This window comes from Antennarius striatus, chromosome 11 (assembly GCF_040054535.1).
Source record: "Antennarius striatus isolate MH-2024 chromosome 11, ASM4005453v1, whole genome shotgun sequence".
NCBI lineage: Eukaryota > Metazoa > Chordata > Actinopteri > Lophiiformes > Antennariidae > Antennarius > Antennarius striatus.
In genome coordinates this window covers 7,775,348-7,798,474 of record NC_090786.1, presented here as the reverse complement: position 1 = coordinate 7,798,474, position 23,127 = coordinate 7,775,348, and the positions used below count along the sequence as shown (strand labels likewise).

At 39.2% G+C, this 23,127-nt stretch overlaps 1 protein-coding gene across 2 annotated transcripts; it reads right to left on the bottom strand.

Annotated features, from left to right (window-relative positions):
• Positions 1 to 866: 866 nt before the first annotated feature.
• wapla (WAPL cohesin release factor a) lies at positions 867 to 22,149 on the bottom strand. 2 transcript variants are annotated; one of them, XM_068327800.1, is made up of 20 exons: positions 22,096 to 22,149; positions 20,794 to 21,207; positions 19,932 to 20,619; positions 17,334 to 17,641; positions 15,874 to 16,004; positions 13,367 to 13,462; positions 12,696 to 12,857; positions 11,972 to 12,108; positions 10,413 to 10,524; positions 9,826 to 10,056; positions 9,492 to 9,603; positions 9,229 to 9,326; positions 8,928 to 9,004; positions 8,114 to 8,289; positions 7,773 to 7,888; positions 7,416 to 7,658; positions 6,739 to 6,952; positions 6,088 to 6,176; positions 5,905 to 6,000; positions 867 to 5,003 (listed from the first exon to the last, which is right to left on the bottom strand). In XM_068327800.1, the coding sequence occupies exons 2-20, from the start codon at positions 21,179 to 21,181 to the stop codon at positions 4,938 to 4,940; spliced, it is 3,540 nt and encodes a 1,179-aa protein (XP_068183901.1). In that variant the 5' UTR covers positions 21,182 to 21,207; positions 22,096 to 22,149; the 3' UTR covers positions 867 to 4,937. The 2 variants fall into 2 exon arrangements, with proteins under 2 accessions (XP_068183901.1, XP_068183900.1); XM_068327799.1 differs by having other exon boundaries at positions 21,886 to 22,136.
• Positions 22,150 to 23,127: the final 978 nt, after the last annotated feature.

The window sequence follows — 23,127 nt, the reverse complement described above, 5'->3', positions numbered from 1 at the left end:
AGAAACTACCTGCACGTTTGTTGAGCAGAGATGTGTACTCATTATATTTGGTTAGGATGTGAACGTGCAACTGCGTTCACGGATTTTAAAGCGGTGTATGCACACACTGTACTGCTTTCATTTGCTGCCCTTTTGTGGAGCTGTTTGCAGACCTGTGTAAATTTTCTCATACGCCAGGCTGTGTGTGTAAACAAGACACCAGTGAAAGCATTCATTTAGGCAGCAGAGCAGTGTGCTGTCACAGCTGAATGAGACAACATTGGGGACCAATTGAATGAATCAGAGTAAGAGCAAAATAATCTAAGGCTTTTAGTGCTTTTAGTGTAAAAAGACAACGTTGCTCATTCGTTTGACAGAGTGATGCTCCCTTATGCTCTTTGTAATGTGGTCAGTTCAGCTTCAATGTTAGATTGATGTTTTTTGAAAGCCAGGAAATGGAAGAAAATAAGTTGATCTAAGTTTTAACAATTATAATGGAAAAGACTGCTGAGCCTCTCACCTGTAAAAAAGTACTAGAAATACTAGAATTTACTTATCGTTTTGATACAGAGTACAAACACCTCACATATATAAGTTTTACATCATCATCATCGTCATCGATTGCTGTGAAGATGCAGTCATTCTGAATTTGATGCCAGCACATTAGATAGCCTACACAGTAGCTCTGGTGGACATGCTGCATCAGCATGTCAATCATCCTCTTTGGTATTCTGGTGTTGTATTGAGGTAAAACTCCACATTTTAAACTGACCTTTTATTGACACCGGTCCAAAGCACACCCGCACTACACACATTGTACAGTCAGCATCATAATCAGAATCATCATTGATTCATTCTCTCAACTATGGATTTGATCAGAATGTTGTTTCAAGTCTGAGGCACATATTTACTGCTCATAAATATATTTTAAATGTTTGAGAGGAAACATAAGTCTTTTTGATTTGTTTTAGTATGAACAAATGGTTTTCTAGGTGTCATCAATTTTATTCCTATTAGTAGTCGTAATTAATTATAGACTAATTAGTCCTTAACACAAGCACCTACACAGACGAAGTTTGCTTTCAGCTCTGGTATTTAAGTACTGTACAGCAGTTTTATGACAAATATGTTTGCTTTAATATTTAGTCTGTTGTAATGAAAACATTTCCATAATTTACTTCCAATGATAAGTATTGCTTCTGCAGCCCAAATCTGATTCATTATCATCAAATATTAAAAACACTTCAGCATTGTGTTGCACTGGGTATTTTATATTAATTTGGATAATTTAATATAAAATGTGAATCATACAAGTTAATTCACCTTTTATTTTGTAATGCTTCATTGATCTGCCGGAAGATAAAATGTCAGTTATTCAGGAAATCTCTTAAGCCTTTTTATGAATACATTAGTAGTGGGTCCTCAGGAACCAGTGGGTTTAGACTACTTGTCATTTTGCAGGTGCATCATGCTTAAAATGAGCGAACATGTGTCAATATTGGATATTTTCAGCTCTCACATTGACCACCCTCCAGTCCTTTGAGTGGAACAGCTATTGACATAAAAACTTTGACTCTGTATGAATGACGCATGACAATAATAATCCACTTACATAATTATTAGAGGTGTTTTAACTTATTTACCAGATCCAATTTTGGTTTAAAGGGTTGCAAATTAAAAACTCCTGTGAATAGAGAAAGAGGGACGCATCGTTCTAGTTTTTCATGTGAAATATTCACTATAAATGTTGTGGGGGGGGAAATCCTCTTAAATGTACAAACTGGAGGAGTTACTCTTTTCTATCTTCCCACATAGGTTTCATCAAAAGCATGGAGCTTTCCCTGAGACAAACATTTTTGCACATGCTCTTAGTAAAACCACACCTTGATTTAAATTCACTGATAAGGACCTTGGTCAGTGGTCAGTAAAGTAACTATCGAATCTCTTCCGATACTGTTTGGAGTTTATGTGTCTGCATCAGTGAGTCTAAGGCGTTTATCTCTCCAAAGACACTATGGCTCTTACAGCTTGAGGGGAAATCAGTAGGCAACATGGCTGATGAGAAGATGCACTTTTGTGTTTCTGTGTGGGTGTGTGCATCGGGGTCAGAAGCTGAGTAGTCGCACCACCTAGTGGCACACAGGCCTGTAATTTTCTTTCAACCAGGGAAAGACAAAGAATATTACGTACACCTGATGACCTGCGCTTCATTCTCTCTGCATAGATAACTTGGTAAGAGATGAATCATGAAATTAGGTGACAGATGGTTCAATATTGTTTTTTCCCACAAAGAAAGAAACAGTCTGGATGCAAACACACCAAGGAGAAGAGGATGAATATAGAAGAAGACTCAATTCACTTCTGTCTGGGTTGTGCAGTTTCACTGAAAGGCTTTTGTTTAACAGGTGTAAAGCGCTGATCCCATTCGCCCTCCATCCTTCTCTCTCAGGGGCAGATGTCCAATCAATCTTCCTCCTATTTACTCTCATCCACTTTCTCAACAATGATCATAACATGGGGAATTCTCCTGTTGATTTCCTACAAGCGGAGCACAGTCATGTATAATGCATTGAGGGAAATGAATGGCAGAGGTGCCTGTCATCTACAGCGGCAACATTGCCTTTTGGAATTTCAATTGCACTACATCCAAAGCATAATCACATATTTGCATGTTGTTAGACAAGACATAATAACATGTTGTGTGCCGCTACCCTGTCTTTTAAATTTAAAGCCTGAGTTTGACCGTAGTTGTTGTGGAATCATGTTGCCAGACAGTGTTTCACTACATTCCCCAGCCTCCCCAAGCTATTTCTAAGTTTGACTCTCAGCTTGCCACTGCAACAGGAATCCTTTGTTTCCATTATTCAGCAGTCAGTCAGGCTGAGGGGCCGCGTCCACAAACTGTCACCAGAGTGTTGTTAAGTATACTGACAACGGTTTAAACTTGCACTCCATCCTAGCCAGTTTGTCAGCGAGAGACATCGCTCACCACACACACTTCCACTAACAGCCGTCTAGGGTTACACAGACACACACACACACAAAGATGAATACATCGCTAAGCATTCGGTGTCTGGCCAACAGATGGAAACCAAAAGGACACAAAACATCACTTGCCTTTGGTTAAGTGTTTACCTCCAGTAGCTGCACGAATGAAAAAGCTCAACTTACAACTGAAAATTAAAGACAGCATTCTGGCTCGAAAAGTCAAAGAAAGAAAACACGTAGGGAGCCTGCTGAAAGTAGCATCTTGTTTTTGCGATACAACTATTTACATGTAACCAAAGACAATGTCCTTGAAACAGGTACAAACAGTTGTTGTTTTTTTCCACTTTATGCAATTTTTGTTTTTTTTTAAATGACAACTCAGAAATATTGTATAAAACAAAAATATCAGCTTCAGGGAAAAAGTAGTCTAAGCATTTTAAATGTCCATTAACCACTATATACAGGAGTATATACATTTGACTCCACTCAGGCCAGAATTTTGCAAAGTAATTAACAGTAAACTCTGTTGCAGTCATGTTCACCACAGCCCTACAAACCAAACTAATCTGCTAATACAGGTATGGCCGTTATTCAAATGAGTGATCTCACATGTGAAAGCAAAGAAGCAAGTTCCTGTGCTTCATCGCAGGTAAAATGACACCTCGAAAAAATAAATAACGCCAGGGTCAACTCATTACATCAAAGGCATAGACATGATAGACAACTGTATGTGGCTGGACATGCAGCGACTTGATTCCCACAGTTTGATTCATGGGAACAGAGATTTACAACTCCTCGTTTATTAAATGCAGGTTTCTGCATTACTTGGAGCTAAAAACCATGACTCATAGAAAAAAATCAGTCGCGCATGTGTGTGTGATGTCCAGCTGCTGAGCCGTCACATGGGCTATATATTAATGAGACTGACTGGAAACTTATGAGAAAAATGGACTCTTACCTGGTAGACATGAACAAAGGAGAAAGCATTAAATTAAATACAGTTTAAAACAATCAATTATAAATTCAATAGGAAGCATAACCATCATTTTTAAGTGACAAGTAACTCATATTCATTATGCCTGTGAAGTTAGATGTAGATTAAATGTAATTTGTTATGAACAAAAGACCAAATGCACAGTGGACATGAAAGAACTAAACAGTGTGTAATTTCCGAGTGTCATTATCAATCAAACAACACACCCCATAAATCGTTCAAAACATAACTCATAATTTAGCTTTCATAAAAATGCCCTCCAGGGAAAAGAAAAATCTAAAACCATGACAACACCTAGCTTGTACAGGTTACTAAATGAGCGGGCATAATGAGAACTTAGAAATCAAAAGCTTAAAATTTCTCCCTTAAACATTCAAGCAAACGTGTAGGTAAATAGATGTATGCACATTTACACATAGACATCTTCTGAACATCCATGAAAATAAAATGATTATTTTTACATGCTAATGAATTATTTCACACTTGGCTTCTATGTGGATGAGTAGAGATTAAAATTTAATGATCCATAAAATTTCATTTAAGAGGTTCACACTCCAGCTACGCAAGCAGGGATCAAGAATCAGACGGCAGGCACCACCTCGACAGCCTGTTGCTGTCAGACCTTTCGCGCCATTTCCGAAAGAGATCTGCTTGCAGTCCGCCTGACATCCCGTTGAGTATTCTGAAACTTGGGCTTGACTTGGCCTGACTTGCAGCTACCTGAGCACGGATCTCGATCTGACTCTGGATGTGGCATTTCAGTAGTCCAGTGGAACTGAAAGAACTCTGTGTCCATCAGCTACCAGGGCTTTGGTTCAGGCTGTGCTCCAGGAAGGAAGTGAAACTTTTTGAAGTGAAGGGAACGCTGCCACGTCTCCAATGACACCCCATTGTGTCTCCTGTTGGGTAGGGGTGCATGAGAAAAGCCTGGGATCCCTTCGATGTGCAGAGTGTGAGTTTGCATTCTGGTCGTCTGTTAACAGTGCTCCAGGTAGTCAATGACCCGTGAGATGGACTTCTGTCCGGTGGTGCCCATTGCACACTGCATGAAAACAGAATAGGAAAAACAAAAACTAATGAGAGAAAGACAACATGTACAATGGAGTAATCTTGATGCAGTCTTTTTTTTCTAAGGGTGTTTACAATTCTGTTGACTTGAAAGGGTTTTTTGTGAAACATATGGTTGAGTTCTGATGAGATGAGTCACATTCAACACTTCTGCAAAATACACATCTGTGACTCTGTAAATGTTCTATCTAATATTCATGCTTGAATTAATTTTAAATTACCATTCGTATCACTTCTTGGATAAGCAACAATCGCATTTAACTGATAACTTATTGATCACTGTACACAATCTAATAAAATCCAAGTGCCACTAGAGTATGTGTTAAGCAATATTAAACCAACTGAGAAGCTATTGAGAGATTGTAAATGGAAAACTATCAGAGCATTTTTAGATATTGGTCTTCACAGGCATTCCAGACATTATGTATCCTTCAAGCTCTGCGTTAATGATGTAAAAACAAATAAAAGCTTCTATTGTCATTCAAATCCTAATATATACTCAGGAGGAACAATAAAAGGGAGAAGAAGTAGAAACTGCAATGTTTAACTACAGAGACATTGTCTGTTGTGCAAAATCCCTGATCAGCAAAAGACTGATTAGATTCAGGCCAGAGGGCAGCAGAAGCAGAAATACAAATTTTAACTCTCTTGGCCCATTCAACACTTCTTTATTTACACATCAACACATTGATAATCATCCAATGATCACATTGATGATTTTAGGCAATTACAATGAAAACAAAAACATCTATTCAGATAGCTTATCTACAGAAGGATCTGCTAATACACTTGTAATACATTTATTTCTAACTTGTATATCTTACTTTAGTGTAATGATGACCAGGTCATTAACAGGAAAGCTTAGTCATACTCACAGTGAGGTTCATGAAACTCAAGAACTTTTTCAGCATTTCTGTCATGATGGAGAAATCTCCTTTAGGTAGATGCGCTCTCACAGTAGTTACATTTATCTATGAGGGACAGAAACGTGGGTGAGCAATGACACAAAGATCAGTGAGAAAAAAAAATCATACTGTATATGTGTAAGTTATTCTCACCTGACTGCCCTGGCAGAGGCAGCCCAGCAGCAGAGCTGTGTAGGAGGCAACTATGCTGTCCTCCATATGCTTGCCTGCATGCTGCAGAGCTACGGCAAAAACACGAGGTAGAGGGGAAAGATTCATACAGTCACGGTTAGCCTCTACTGGAGGGGAATCTTAAATTCTCATGTTAGCAACTTTTTAATAAATACATTATTTGGCCGGTGAATGTAACTCAGCAGCCGAAATTCTCTGCTCAGATACCAAACAGGGTGTTTACAGGCAAAACTCACCAATCCAGAAAAAATATCTATTTTGTTTGTGCAAAATATCTATTATTTGAATTAGATCTTTCACTGTTAATCTTTACTGTCTTTTACTGTCTATTATATATTCAAAAACGTTAGATGACACACTAGATTTAGAAAATTCACAAAACAGTTGCTTATGAACTTTTTTGTCAATTGCTAATCAGCAATTCAGCTTCGCTGGATAAACACTTTTTTTCCATCAATTGGTTGAGAATTAAAAGAGGTAATGAATTTCTTTAAAAGTAGGAATCATTAATGCAACTTTAATCACATCCATTCGTATTATCTTCTGGCCAATGCAAAAAAAAATGCTTTTATGCATGAATAAAAAGGGCTTCAAACACACAAAAATGTCTACCTTTATTTAAATCCAACTCTTCATCTTCCTCTTCTTTCTCATTTTCCTTCTTTTCACTTTGGCAGTCGTTGGTTTCGGCAGCCACCCACTGGATCTCTCCCGACGTCTCCTGCCATTCTCCGCTCTTGTCCAACGCTGGCTTGGGCGCCTCGCTGATGAGGTCATCAGTTTTTGCTTCAGCCAGAATGGCAGCACGCTCCCTCTCCAAAAAGAGCTAGGATATAGAATGGTAAATAAACAAATTTAGAATCTACATGCAAATTATCAGATCCTTAATCACTCAGTGATTAAAGAAAGTCTTAAAAGGCAAGAACATTGATCACCAATTAATTCTCAAAGGTTGCTCTCAGAAAACTTTGAGCTAATAACTGTGTTTGCCAAGGAATTGGTTTAAGTAACCAATAAAAATAAGGAAAAACAATATTAGAATTAGAATTTAACATGAAATTTAAGCCCACAATTGTGCATTGATTTATGATGGTGAATGGCCTCATTTGTAGAACACAGCATCATCCATATTCAGTGAAGAAAGAAAAGACTGTTTAAAGTTAAAAAAAACAAAACCTTTTCATCAAATGCAAATTGTTCTTATGTCAGCGAAAACATTGATTTTTTTCTGACAAAAAAAATTCACAATGATGCTGAAACAATTAATTGAATCCTGGCACGGGTCCTACCTTAACCAGGGCCCCCAGTGCACCGGAGGACTGTGGCTCATCAGCTGTGTCTCCCTGAGTCTCAGCTATGCTCGGCGTCGTTGATGCTGATGCTGATGCTGCAGCTGTGTCAGCTGGTGACGGGTCAGAAGGCTGTACCAGGCTGTCTTCCAGACAGGTGTTGTCAATAGTGTATTCCATGTCTACCAGATAGTGGCGGTTTCTGGAGCTGTACTCCACAAGGTTAATTAGTAGACCCAGACCCTGGTGAACAAATCACACAAATGAGAAGCTTACACGCAAAAGTGCAGAGAGCAAATACGATGCTGGAATATCTTGAACTATTAGACAACATTTGTTTTTCTAAAAGCATCTTACCAATACTCGCACATCAAAACGCTGCTCCTGGGGAATGTAGCGTGGAACACGAAGGACACAATTCAAGGCAGTAACTATTAGCTGCTCCTGCTCACCTGTCTTAGTGCTGCCCCATTCTGCAGACAAAAATACCATCATTAACTCACAGAAGTTCATGACTTTCCCTGCTGAGCAGCCAAGTTGCTGGGAAGTGTACTTTGTAGCAATGCCAATAAGCAATAGAACAGAACTTGAAAAAAAAAAAAAGACCCACACAAAGCACAAATAAAAGATGACAGCAGCATAGAAGAAACGCAAATCAAAAGTAAATGCAAACACCATTAAGTCATAAATGAGAGTACCGTTGTCATGGGTCAGGTTGAGCAGCACCCCTATGACCGCCCTCATGCAGTCTTCCACTGCCTTGCCCACATTACTGAAGCTGCAGTGGGGCAGAGCTGCACCCGACAGCGACAGAGAGCTGTTGTTTAATGCCCTGCTGTACCGCTGAATCATTTCCTCACAGTACCGCAAAGCTCTGTGGACAGACAAGGACGACAGAAATCAAAGTGATATTTTTAGGAATATAATCAAGAAGAAAAATGAAAATTAGGGACAAGCATACTAAGCCTTTATTAACTTCTTATTGATTAGTATTAACCCACCTACTAGGACATTGCAAATGCCCAGCTGTAGTGATAAAAAGGATACTGAGAGCCCACTCTTACAGAAACAAGAATCCAAACAATCAGATCGAGACCTCTAGCATTCAGCCTTACAGAGAAATCTTATGTCATACTGTGACCATATAGCTGACTGTGATTATCACCAGCCTGACACATTTATTATCTTCAGTCCTGTCCAGCAGCTGGCAGTGACAGAGACAAGCAGCTCAGCCGGAGAAGATCAGGTTTTTTTTTTACACATTACACTGGACATTATATTTAGTTTTTCAATTGCTTGATCTGACAACCACACACAGCATTCTGCAGCCCAAACACAGTTTCAGTGACGATCACACATAGACACTCATCCTATTCCATCCCGATTCAGTGTTTCCACTTCAAAGTTTAATTCTTTTCAAAAAGAAATTCAGAGTAAAGATGGACAATTAATATGAATATATGATAGTCGTCTCAGTACGCCTCCCTGTCCGGTCACTTTTAACATGCTCACCTGGCTGAGGAGATGATGAGTTGTGAGTCTTTGTAGGCAATTAAGTAACCCTGATTTTCTGGGTTCTGCACAGTCACCTGTTTAAAATGAAAGACAAATAAAGCCATTAGGGGAGGAGGGTGGAATGAGCCAAGGGAACAGAAAATAAAAGGATGTGACTTTCAGTGGGATGTTAAATGAGACAGTATACAGGTGACTTTCAGTGTTTTGGAAAAAGCTTTTCATCTGTTCACAGTAAAGCTTCCACACAATATTGGACCGAAATGGCACTCCTGTATAAAAGTAACAGTGCAGTACTTACACTTTCAAGCACTCTCAAACACCTTTCAGCTCCCCACAAAGATGCAACAAGGTTCTCCTTGTCATCCTCTTGGCTCAGGTTCTGCACACACTCTTTAACTGTGGCAACAGAACACAACACAACATGACGATTTCACATCTTGAGAGTACATAAAAGCCAACAGCTGTGCCAGTTGCTTTGAAAAGAAGATCTCTCCACATAAACACGAGACTTGTACTTTAGCCCCCGTTATCACCAAGGGTCTCAGCATCTCACACGCCTACCTTTGTCTACAATGTGGTCCAAACCCCCAAGTAGACGCAGTTCTTCTTTGAACCAATCCCCGGCCCTCTTGGAGGTTAGAGAGAGCAATGTCTCCATGGCAAGGTGACCCGTCTATAACAGGGGAAAAATAAGAATACATAACTCATAAGAATAGTGCTACATACCAAGGTCACTCAATGAATCAGAAACATGTAATTAACTTTTGTCTTTAACACATCAGCCCAACTGAATATTCGTCGTACCACTGTATGAATTATTTAAAAACTGACAGCAGGTTTGGACTACAATACATTCAGAGCTGACAATTGTCTTCATTATTGAAGTAAAGCTCACCGTAATATTCTCCAAGTCAAGGTGCTTATTATGCACAGTCTCGCACAGTTTTCTGATTTTCTCTTTGACCTTCTCCACCTCTTTAGCAGTGAGTTGATCCTGGTGTGCTGAGTAGTCCTGGTCCAGTTCCAGGAGCTTGATCATGAGCTCCAGGCAGGCCCTGTCCAGATCCATGTTAAGACGATCCCGACTCAAAATGTACATCAGAGCAGCCGTGCACAAAGCAAGATTCTGTCCGAATGATGAAGAAAAAAATGTTTCAATGCCCCACCCTACTGCATTTTAATAAGTGAAAAAGGCTTGTTCATGAAACACCTGACAATACTCATGGATTATTGTGAGTAAGTGGGGTGATGATTTCAAGTGGAATGCTGATGTTTCCTTTGTGGTTATTTGTACACAAAAAAGAAGTGCCATCGAGTTCAATTAAACTCAATAGAACATCTCTACAGCTGATACCTCAAAACTCTTGGAAACAAAACAAAATATCCCTTTCAGAGGATACATTTTTATCAAGGAGAGCATAATTAAAACACACACTGTCATAAATTCCATACAATTTCAGGGAGAAAAGACTTTTCACTGACCGGGTGCTGTGGCGCATCACTGAGAATTTTGAAGACCTGCGCCACCTTCCCTCTTGCACGCAGGTGCATCCTGAAACTGGGCATGGCACATCGCGTGGCCAGGCTGATTATACTTGCAATGTGAGGGAGGACAAAAAAGGAAGAATTAGACAAATGTTCGGTCAAATATTTAGCATAACAATAGTCCATATCTGACCTTCACATTAGAATTACCATTTGTGGGTTCCGAGTGCAATATTTTGTTTTACATTTCAGCAGAATTATGACTTTTCACCCTGTTCTTTTGTGCATACAATATGTAGAAAGAAAAAAAAAGGCTGAACCGCCTGCAACTTTTTAAAAAATCTCTTAAATGTGCATTCCATTTTCACAACAGACTGTCTATATGCTTTCTCAGACTACAGAACAACAACGGTGGCAACAAAAATATGAAGATGAATACAGAAGATGCATAAACAAACCGTAACGCAGAGAAGAAATAAAAATGGGCTTGCAGGATGTCTCTAAAGCACTCACTCTGTGATCAATAAAAACAACTTGTCAAAAACTAACAAAATACATCATGGGGAGGTGCTAATCTTCATCTGGTTATTGCATTTTATGTACTTAAAGACTGTTGATGCTCTCAAAACAAATACCAAAATATTTTTTATGCTATTATTTTTGGAATCTTTTTGCTTTAATGGAAAGCACAGCCGAAAATACGTGACAGGAAATGGGGAGAGGGAATGGGGGCTGACACAGCAAAGAACTGTGAGAAGCAATCTAAAGCATGGCCACCGTGTTACAACCGCAGTCTCTGTACATTGGTCATACACTTAAACCAGTGGTTCTTACCCTGGGTAAGAACTCGATGTGTCGGGTGTTTTTGCCGGACATATACGAATCACTGTGTACATTTGACACATCATGTCAATCCTTGATGACACGCCCCCCTTAGCCATCAACTGGCTGCAGGTGATCGCGCTACATTGATTATGATTGTGCTACATGGGATTTTGCGCACTCAGTAGTCGATTTATGCCTGTCATGATGGTACGTTATCTGATTGCTTTCTTAATATTTTAATTCATAGTAACTATGTGAGCAAAAAAAGAAAGTGGTCGGACAAATATTTGCAATGTGAATTTACATGTACTGTATAACGGAACGTGATGGGAGTCAGCGTTCTGCATGATTTGCAATGTCAAGTTGAGCAACTCTAGTCTCACACTGGCAAAAATAAAGGAACACTTCCTTAAGCTGCATGGAAAACAAAAGAAACAGACGTGCTGTGAAAATGACAAAAGAGCAGCACTTGCCAAGGTGAAGCCATGCACTGTCTTGGTTTTGTTCTTTGAAAAAGGTGACATTAATGCACAATTCATTAAATACACCAGTAAAACATATACTTATGTCTTATATTTAAAAAAAAAAAAAAATTTAATTACTGAAGAAGGGTTCGATGAGTGAGCATATGAAACCGACAGGGTTCGGTACCTCCAACAAAGTTAAGAACCACTGACTTAAACAGAACCATCAACGCCTCCTTACAACTGTTTGGGTTTTTTTACACTTACCTAAGGCATCTTGTGTTGAGTGGCTGACTGCTCTTTAGTCCAGTCTCCAGGTACTCAAAATCATCTGTGAACTCTTGATTCTCTCCAAACTCCACCACGTCATTGAAATGTTTTACATGCTGCACCACAGTGTACAACTGGTGGAAAAAAGTAATTAAAGATAATGGGTAAACAATCAGGAACAAACAAAAAAATCACAAATATAAAATAAGGAGTGCTATCATTGTTAAATTCCTCTGACTTGCTTACATGAGCACCAAAAGCCAACTAGTCCAATACAACTCATTGAAAAAAAGCTCACTGTCGAGTTAGGTCGTGATTTCTTTATCCCATATGTCTACAAATATCAGCCATAACACGTGCTCAGCATGAGGCGTGAGTGAGTGTTTAATGTTATAGTGGGTTGGTTCTGATCACTCTGCGATTGTCAGAGTGGTCTTGGGACCAAATGCTGTTTAAATCAACAGAATCAGTCCTCTTAACTGACACTGCCAGATTTCAAATAAATAATCTTAAAATGCACCTAGCAAACGCTGCCCTTTTGCAGCATAGCCGGCTAAAAATCTCTTAAAATGGCTTCACTATGTTACACAAGGGATCGTTCCATAGAAGCCAGCAAACATTCTTGTAATACCAAAAGACAAACAACTGAAAAGACAGTGCCTCCTATCTCTTGCATCCCTCAGCCGACATCCAAAAACATCTTTATATGCTCCAGACTCACCTCCTTGTGCTCCTTCCGGCATTTGAGTGCAGTGACAATATCTTGGTTCAGTCGCGTGGGAATAGTCTCTGCCTTAATGACTTTGGGCGGCGGTGGAGGAGCTTTGAACAAGCCATCATCTTTATGGGAGTTGCTGTCCTTGTTGCTGCTTGATAAAATGGCCTAAGGAAGAAAAAAGGCGGAGAAATTTGGTTCATACCAAAGTAACAAAATCTGTTTAATGAAGTGTCCACAAGATTTATCTTGGTTGACTAGTCTGTTAAGCACACAAGACTAATAAATGATGCTAACAGATGTCGAATGAAGCACAGATGAAAATAAATTTTAAATGAACAAATATTGAAATGAAGGTAATTTCACAGAATATAAAAAATAAATCCAGATTCACTTGTCTGAGAAATAACCATTAACAGAAGATTAATTATAACAATTAGGCAAAACTAGTGAGTGAAACACAAGATCAATTAACAACAACTTGAATTTTAGATTGTTGGGAATGGAGCATTCTAATAGACAAAAAAGGAACTAGTTGTTAGCATTCATTTTAGACCGTACTGCACATTCAAACACAGATTCACGCAACATTTTTTCCAAATTGGCCCTTAATATATTTACAGTACTTAAAACAAAATGTAGCATTAATAGTAACCACCAAGAGATCTATATGTTACCGGAGCAGTTTGGGATCGAGCTAGTGGGGGCACAGGAATTTCTTCAGTCTCGGGTTGATTCCAGTGGCGAGCATTGTAAACCGCTTTAGCAGGAGACTGGAAACCAAGGAGAATACAACAAGAACTGGTTAGCAACAAACATCTTAATGCTTGATACAATGTTCCAAACCAACTGTACTGGCTGGTGGGTTGTCAGGCCAATGCTAATGTTCCAGAAATGTGTATTTTTTTAATATAACAAAGATTAATTCCAAAACTATATTTTTCATTTAGGAGTATCATCGGCCTCTATGTCCACCTTCACTCAGAACTTTCATCACCAACATGTAAAAAAAACCCAGGACTATTTCAATGAAAGCTGCAATGTGATGTAATGATGTACTGGACCACAGAAATCCTGGATTTTACTTTTGTATCTTCTCATAAGATTCTAAAAGACATATTAGGTTTGTAATATCCGATATGTTCTCAGTTAACAGCAGTGGTGCTGTACTTGGCTCATGTTGTTCAATGTCAATATAAGTACAACTCAGCTTTAACATGTGTTCACAATCAAAGTGGTGCTTGTTAAGCAATTTTGTGTACTTTGCACAAGAGAGTAGTTTGGAGTCATGTGACTGAAATGTACATGTATACCTTGATATAATAATTGATGTGGGATTGATTTTTGCAAAGTTTTGAACTATTTGTTTCCAAGTCACTTTAGTTAACCAAAGATTTATTGAGTTTTTTTCCTGAACATGTCCCTACAAAATGTGACAAACAAAATACAAGCATTAGACAAGTACACATTTAAAAATGAATAAACATATGTTAAACTAAATGATAAACATTTAATGTTTCATTCAGGGGCGGCAGTGGCTCAGTGGTAGAGCGGGCAGTATAGTGGGTTGTGCAATGTTCTAAGATCGGTGGTTTAATTCCCGTTCCCGCCCAAAAACACTCGGGAGTGTAAGCTGACAGTGGGAGGTGTCAGCACACCTCTGGAGCACTGCCGAGGCGCCGTCCCCCTTACAAGTTGCTCATTTGGGCACACCATGAAGGAGCTGCCCGCCACTCTACCTCCCCCTGCATGAGTACAAGCTCGTTGTGTGTGTGTGTGTGTGTGTGTGTGTGTGTGTGTGTGTGTGTGTGTGTGTGTGTGTGTGTGTGTGTGTGTGTGTGTGTGTGTGTGTCTTCATGACTATAACAAAGTGTGTAATCTGTGCGTATGCAAAAGCTCTGCATCCATTTCTTCTTTGAATAGCTAAGGCTTCATGGAGAACAATGAAAACAGTCCATTATACCAGAACCCATTACAATACAGCATCCTGTTAGTCATCCCTGACTCACTCAATTCAACTATTCACTCATTCATTTCTAAAAAAGAAAAAATCAAAACTTCTACCAAAGAATAGGCCAAAATAAACAGTTATAACAGTTAAGCTGTGTTGTGTGTGTGTGTGTGTGTGTGTGTGTGTGTGTGTGTGTGTGGGTGTGTGTGTGTGTGTGTGTGTGTGTGTGTGTGTGTGTGTGTGTGTGTGTGTGTGTGTGTGTGTGTGTGTGTGTGTGTGTGTGTGTGTGCGGGGATCAATTCAGGGCATTAATTCTTTTTTTAAATTTTTTTAAATAAGGTCACTGCTTTTTCCATCCCCTTGCTCAACCTTTCCACAAAGAAATTCCCATTTCTGGTCAGTTTTAAGTCTAGATCAGAAATGTGTTCATTGGCAGAGTCAGATACAAGCTTTAAAGTAGACCTGCATATTCGACCACTACTTAAGGAGCAGCAGTAGCTCAGTCCACTAAGTCTTGGGCCAGGGGACCAGAAAGAGGCTGCTTCAAAAAATGTTAGACTGTGAGTTGTCAGTGGAGGTGCCAGTTCACCTCCCGAGCACGAGCCAAGGTGCCCTTGAGCAGGACACCGTCCCCTTTATAAGTTGCTTATTAGAGCGCCCCACAAGGGAGTTATCCACCTCTCTACCTCCCTGCATGTCCACAGACCCCTTGCGCGTGAGTGCGTGCGTGTGTGTTTAGGGGCCTGTACCTCATATACAGTATATACTCGTGTGTGATGACTAACTAGAGTGGAAAACTAATTTCCCCTATGGGGGATGACTAAAAGATTTTAAAAATAATAATAACTTAACCACTGACTTAATAGTTTTCTCACTTTGCCCAGTGAAGGTATACTTTTTGGAAAACATTCTATCTCAGCATCTACCACCTCAATGGGAGTAGTAACTTGATTTCCTCTACAAATAACAGAAGATACAAGTACATATACTCAAAATCCCATCATCATCTGGAGAGTATTGATATATCGGATTGACACAAATCCATTATTGTGCAACCTTAACAAATATCCTTGAAACATCAATAACGTTACAAGAATTGCCTGCCCATAGCCAAGGAGTGTGAGAACCAAAGATCAATGCTTGGTGGGAGGAAGATAGCGAAGGCAGAAGACAAATGAACTTTTAGTGAAAGCATGTTAAGAAAAGTAAAATCAGTCTAGTTTACATAGTCACCTTTTTGGGTCCACTGAAGATCTTTTTCTGTCCACTACCAATGTCCTTGGATTTATCATTTTGCTTTCCTGAGCGTCCTTTCTGGCCCTCAATGCCGCCAGGACTGGAGTCATCAGAGAAGTCAAATGCATCTGATTGAAGAAGCAGATTGTTGGTGGGAAGAAATCAATATGTGAACAGACAAGAGTGATCAGTGGTCTCTTTTATTTCTTCTTCAGACCCACGTTTTTATAATGACAAACTATCTGCCAAAAGAACTAGCAGAGCTTATTGATAAATTGGAAGAAATTGATCTGTGTACGAAAGAACAATCCTGTTAATTTTTGCTACAGTTTTTTCTACAGTTTAGGGCAGCGGTTCCCAAACTTTTCAGGCCGCGCACCCACTTCTACCTCCCGACTTAGCTGACGCACCCCAAGGGCCGAAACATGAAAAAAAAGAAAGAAAAGGCGTAGTCTTTATAGCCATATAGGTATCAAGTTAAAGGCTCCTGTTAACACAGAATAGATTGTGCAATAATGGGCCTAATGATCTCTCACTTTAGAAACGGTGGGGAGAATAATAGTAACAATATAAAAATGACAATAATATTTTAAGTCAAAATGGTCGCCGAGCGAGCCGACTACAGATGAATGATGAGCAGCCTGGTAGACTGCACAGCTCTCAGTTGCGGCCAATGCATCCTGTCCTCTTTCATTTCTCCCAGATTTAATACCGGACAGACTGCCCATTTTCAACCAGTTATGCATTTCGGCATATTATTGTTGTTGCTATCATAACAAGCTAGCACGTAGCTAGGAGAAAGCCAAGTGCATTTTGGGTATTTTTTTTTTTATTTAAAATTTTCCCAAAACGTTTTTTATTTGAAAATTACAAATGATTTCCGTGAATGAATTTAAATATTTAAAATGTTAATCCTCCATTAAAAAGTGTTTAAATTATTTATTTAATTATTTATGTATTTCAAGGTGCTCAGCTGCCATTACACTCGCGCACCACCTAGCGGCAGCTTGCGCACCACAGGGGGTGCGCACATCACACTTTGGGAATCCCTGGTTTAGGGAATCAAAAAGGTCACTTCTAAGTGACAAGCTATACATTTAAATTGCAACAACACTATATGCTCATTAACAGTTAATACGGCACATGTTAAATACTATATAGTTTGGGCACGATGTGGTATCTCACAATTTTATCGCACGCGCTAATGTCTATTTTTAACGTCATACAATCTACACCGACACGATCGACTGATCAATTGCAAGGACGTGATGAGCATCCCTGTTTAACTTTAGAAATGGGAAAATACAAATAGAGTAAACAGCCAATCATCAAAAGAAGTCGACATTTTTGTGATAAACTGAGTGCATGTCTACCAGGTAAACGTGCAGTCATCAGTAAAACAATCTTGTCCAGACAACCTGATTTCTCTGCACTTTCATCTCCACCACGGCTCTCACCTGTGTTGCTGCTGGCCTGACTGTCCTGAGAATCACTGGTATGGGGGCTGTCCACACTGGTGCTCAAAGAGGCTAAGGCCACAGCTGCCTTCTTGGCCTTCTTTTCTTTGGCCTGAGAGCTTTCGTCATCGCTGTCACTCTCGCTCAGGTCGTCAAAGCCAAAGTACTTGATTTTGTAGCTGCTCTTGCCTACCATACCACCCTCTGGACCATCCTCACTCTCTGCATCTTCTTTGTCCTCAAAGCCAAAAAACTCGAGCTTTGTCTCAGTTTTTGTCTTCTTTACCTTTGTCTGGGTGGGTCTGAACCTGGGAAAACACGACAAGAAGATATGTTTGATTGCATCTGTTATTTTATTCCAGGCCTGTGGGAAAAAGTGGAATAAACTAAAGTCACCCACTGAGGACAAACAACTGTAAATAAACAAGACCTCAATCGCACTTCTCTAAAACTCACTCAAAAGAAAATTTAAATTTTCAGTCATTAATTCTGACAAAAAACAGAACAATTTTAGACTAAAATTATTGCTGCTGTTAACCAATTTTCTCAACATGCAGTATTTTATCCAATCTGTTAAAAAGCTTCTCTATTGCTGTAATTGATTCACTGGGGAAAAGTCATTCTGCCATTTTGTAACTGCAAGGACTGTACATCAATGCCATCACTAATATCAATTTTTATGACGTCTTTTTCCAGGTCTCTGCTTTAAGACCTATGACTTTGCCCTCTATCGACAAAACATCTCTTTCCTCAGGAACTACACAACTATTTCAGTAGAGACTGTAGTAATGGTCCAGTGACAGTATAGAACATCCACATCAATTTCTGTAGAAAGGCAAAGAATTAAGTATAGAAAGTGAACATTTTTTTAATTGTCAGGTCACAGTACGTGAAAGTCAATGTTTCATCAAATGTTCTTTTATCATCCACTGGTTCATTCCAGGGAAACGTTTTATCACTGCTTTAATTTGTTTTACACACCAACGCTTGCCAGAGTCAATATACAGGCTATCATATCATTAATTTTGTTGATTATCCTGTCCTTAGTTAGCCATAACATTCCTCAATGCTGCCATCATCCTTGAGTAGGGCAAGTCCTCATAGTCAATCACCAACATGGTCAAAACCAGAGATGATTGTGTATGTGGAAAATAATGCTGCACTAATCAACCCTGTAATTACTGTTATTACTGATGACCAAACAGTAAAGGGTGTAAAAAACAAATATTTTGGTACATTAATTGACAATTGGCTGAACTTTGACCCACAGTATGACTTTGCAAAGGCACGAGCTAGCAGCTAATGTGCTTTTATCTGAAAGTCTGTAATTTTAAGATGAACTTAAACAAAAAAGTTTTACTCAATTTTATTTAATAAGTGTTCATTTTAACTTTTATCTGCTGGTTTCAAAAATGAATACACTGCAAAGTCTTGTTAAAGTCTGCAGCAAGGTAGCAGACGTGACTCTAAACTTGAATGAATGCCCTGAATGACCAGCACAACACATGGAACTTATGCCACACTGGCCAACCCAGCCATCTCTCTAATGAACTCCTGTTGCTCCTATTCTGGGGGCAGATATGTTGTGCCAAGATGTGAAAACAACTAAAAGTCATGTTTCTGCTGCTATTGGTCTGCTTTGGCATCCAAAGTGAGTTGACTTTATTGTCCTGTACATCATGTCCTATTTATTTTCATGTTGACTGTTTATACTTCGTCTTTATGTCTTTTTCTTCACTGCTGGCTGTGAAGCCAACTGCCCCAAGGGGATAGGAAAGATATCTTATATCCTTGATTTCCATTGTTGTTGGCTCAACTTGTTGTTTAAGCATGATGTAACAAATTTGAATAAACTTCATTTCTGAAAAAGTGTAAAACTAAATACAGTATGCAATGGTTGTAAATTCACTGAACTATTATACATAATTGAAAATAGCATATGGTAAAACAAAACTTCAAATATTACAAAGAGGAAAAAACTTTGTTTTGAAAATATTTACAATTTGATGTAAGCAAAATATTTCACAGAAGTTGTAACAGGCTCATTTTTACCATTGTATTGCATCACCTCTTCTTTTCAATCTACTTTATAAGCACTTAGGAACTGAGGAGACCAACTGCTGTCATTTTTTTCCATTCCTGATTCATGTAGAATTTTATTTGCTTAAGAGCACGGGGGCTCCCCTGTTGTATGTTATGTTTCACTGTGTGGCAAACATTTTCAGGGGGTTACAAGTTGGAAATGCAGACAGGTCATTTTAAAACTCAGAGTCTTTCACTATGTAACAAGCAAAATGTGGTTCCGGAATGTCTTACTGCAATAAGCCCCTCCCTCAAAAATACAGTCTATTTGGCATCACTTGTTACTCCACAATCCCAGGGATTTAAGTGCCATTTACAAAATTGTTATCAGCATAAAATTGAAATTTTAAGCAAAAAAAAAAGTGATTGACACATCAATATTGGCAAATTGTCACAAAATGATAGGATGCAATTTTATCTCTATAACTCATTCCCACAATAATGAAGACCAGAGCAACTGCTCTCTTCAATAAAGCACCCAGAACAGATCACAAAAAGAAGTATAAAAGGACAAACCTTGTAGGTTTCGGAGGGACAACGTCTGATTTCTTCTTCATTTGACCTGCCTCTCCAAGGTCAGAAGGAGCAGAAGGGGTGACCAGTTCATCAATACTCCTCTCTATTGAGTCCTGGATGGTGACATTGCATACTGACAGGCAGGAAGGGTGTAAAACTGTATAGTCTCGTACCCTCCCACCGCCTCTACCTGTAGGCTTGGCTGTTTTCGCACTGGAAACAGTACTTTTTGCACTAACAGAATGGACACTGTTGGGTTTATCTTGAGCATTCCCCATTTCTGTGAGCTCATTGCTGTTTTCAGCAGGTTCAGATGATAATTTGTTGGATCTGCTGGGTCGCTGGTATTTCTTGCAGTTTGAGGCCCTTAGGGTAAATGGAGAAGGTGGAATGTTGTCCACTGGCATAGGTGGAGGCTCCAGCTCAGGATTTTTCATCTCCTCTGATGACAGTTCATCAAAAGATGAGACCTGGATGTCTCTACTACTACCTGGTGCTTCAGTGGATAATGTAACAGTTGTGTCTATATTGAGCAAGGAGGAGCTGGGCTTCTGGGAAGCTGAAAAATGATGCTCATCGGAGGGGTCCATGCTTGACAAGGATGCCTCATATGCAGGATTTACGTTGTCATCGGATGTACTTTTGAACTGGTCATTTTTAACATCCTTAACTTTAGATAACTGCTTGTCTATAAATGGAAGAGATAATCACAAATAGTAAAAAAGAAAGATTACCAATGAAACAATTACTTCTTGAACTACAGATCAAGAATCCGGGCATTATACAATCAAAGGCATACTTTAAGGAATAGTGTATGGAATACACTATATATGTTATTACAGTTGATGAGTCGATTACTTACTTGCAAACTTGGTTGTTGAGGTTGCAGAACCTTGTGAAGAAGTCACACCTGAGGCTGCCTCACTGCCTTGCATTGCTGTCACCTTTGAGACTTTACCATCGCTGACTTTCGATTGGGATACACTTTGAGAGGTTAGAGTCTTTGACTCATCATCACTGTCAAAACCAAATGGGTCTTCTTCACTATTGCTGTCCTCAAGCCTGGGCCTCTTGGACAGCTCATTCACTTCAGGTTTTAATAGTGGTCTTTTAGTTCCAAGTTGAGCCTTGTAGGTTGTCTCCCCCCATCTGGTGGTCAGTGTGGGCTTTTTATTAGAAAAGACCTCTTCAAATTTTGAATTGGCCTCCCCTCCCTTGCGGTTATATGTTTTACCAAATCTAGATGTCATGTTGGTTGCTTTATGTTACATATTATCTGTGAAACGAAGCAAAGATCAATCAACATTTGACTAACAGATCAAGTGTGAAGTAAACTAAGAGCCTTTAAAGGTGAAGGCCATCCACCAATAAAAGCTAAAGACGAAAATGTCGAGCTACCAAAGTCAGGCAAACAGTAATAGTAGTTAAATTAAATATAATAGAACATTATACAGCATTTAAAAGCAAGCAAATTAAAGTCGATATTTTATTTAAAAATTACGCTGACGTTGTTGGTTTCATAAATTTAGGGTAAGCTCGCAGGTCATGTGCCAACTATTGGTTGCTGGCTCACCAAGTTTGTATGGCTAATTTGCTTTGGTATGCAGCAAATCATCCGAATATCTATCTTTCAGTGCAACTTGGCAAGATAGGATGTACGGTAAAACATGGACTGAATTGCATTACGCGCCGTGATGGAAGAATCGCTTATTTATCTGTAACTTTTAGCCCAGACCTGGCTATGTTAGTAAAGTTACTGAAGTTAGCAAACACCCGATGGTTCAGAGTTGCTAAACTATGCTAACAGCATGCTCTTGTTTGCATTTCTGAACTTGCAAAGGCATTACACGTAATAAATGTATTATTAACATGATTCATGTAGTTTTGCACATACAGAGATTATGGTTAAAAAAAATTGCTGTAAGCACAAAAGAACAACATTACACACTGTTACCTCCGGTGACTAGCTGTTTAGCCAGCCGGCTAGGCCCGATCCCCCACTCGCGTACAAATCAAGCGATTAAAGTCCGTTCAGCCGATAACAAACAACATTAGACACATATTTCCAACCAGAAAACGTCCATAAAGGAATACTCTTTACAGAAAAAAAGCAGCAAAAGCGCACACGTTATTACTGTGTTCTAATATAATAGATAATCCGCACTTTTTGCATTCTGTAGCGCTGCCGACGGCCATTAAAATATCCCCTCCCTTCTCGTTCCATGTCGAGACTCATAAGAAGTGAGACGAGCAGAGCAGACAGCCAATCGGCGGCAAGGATGGTAGGATGTGTTCTTAGATTATGTTAGCAAACTTGACTCCCATTGGTTAAGACTTGAAACCATAATAAACGACAGGGGGCGCTGGAGATCTATGTTTGTTGACATACAATAAATTCGAAAAAAAAAAACGTGCCAATGAGAGGAGGCAGGCATGGTGGCGTCAAGCGAGTATGAAACTGCATTTGGATTTAGGCATCTATTAAAAGCATAGGTTCCATAAAAACAGCTTCCGAATTGCACGAAATATTTTATAGAAGTTTATATTCGTGATCATCTTAAAAACAGATTGTCAGTATTTCTTGATCACAAAAAGTGACGTAGAAAGCCGAGTGGTTGATCTACCTTGAAAACAATGTGCTCTCCAATGAAATGTCCTCACACGTCTCACAATCAATTGTAGTATACTATACAACAAAAAAGATCAATTTGATTTTCTGCGCTTACCATGCTTGATGTTCACTCTTGCAAAAACTGGAAAAAGTATACTTGTATTACTAACACTGGCCCCATACTGCTTACTGGAGTTGAATGGATAGCTTCTCATTTAAAACAATATCAACAGGTCAAAGTGGTCCATTGGCACAGAGAGGCCATGGGAGTCCTTCTGAAGGTCATTTGGTTGCCTTTGTGAAAATGTCTGTTCTCCAATCAGAGATAACAGGATATCAATATCTATGTAGTTTTCAAGTAGCATATTTTAAGGTTAACTGAGATGTTGACTCAGTATTATCATCACTATTCAGTATGAAAAGCATAGTGTCTTCAGTTAGTTTCATAGAGTCATGTGTTTGTATGTTTAGACTGAGAGATTGTCCCTCGGCATTAGGGCCAATAAATGGTGAGGTAACATGGCCATACCCTGCATGACTGATGGTTTCGAGCTCAGGTCTTGACAGTCCGGTTGCAAACGTTAC

Excerpts from the sequence above, each read along its gene's own strand:
- wapla (XM_068327800.1), bottom strand. The coding sequence starts at position 21,181 with ATGACATCTAGATTTGGTAAAACATATAACCGCAAGGGAGGGGAGGCC. Across the intron at positions 7,889-8,113 it reads CAACCTGACCCATGACAACG|AATGGGGCAGCACTAAGACA; the intron begins GTACTCTCATTT and ends TTTTGTCTGCAG. Across the intron at positions 7,659-7,772 it reads GTTTTGATGTGCGAGTATTG|GGTCTGGGTCTACTAATTAA; the intron begins GTAAGATGCTTT and ends TTTGTTCACCAG.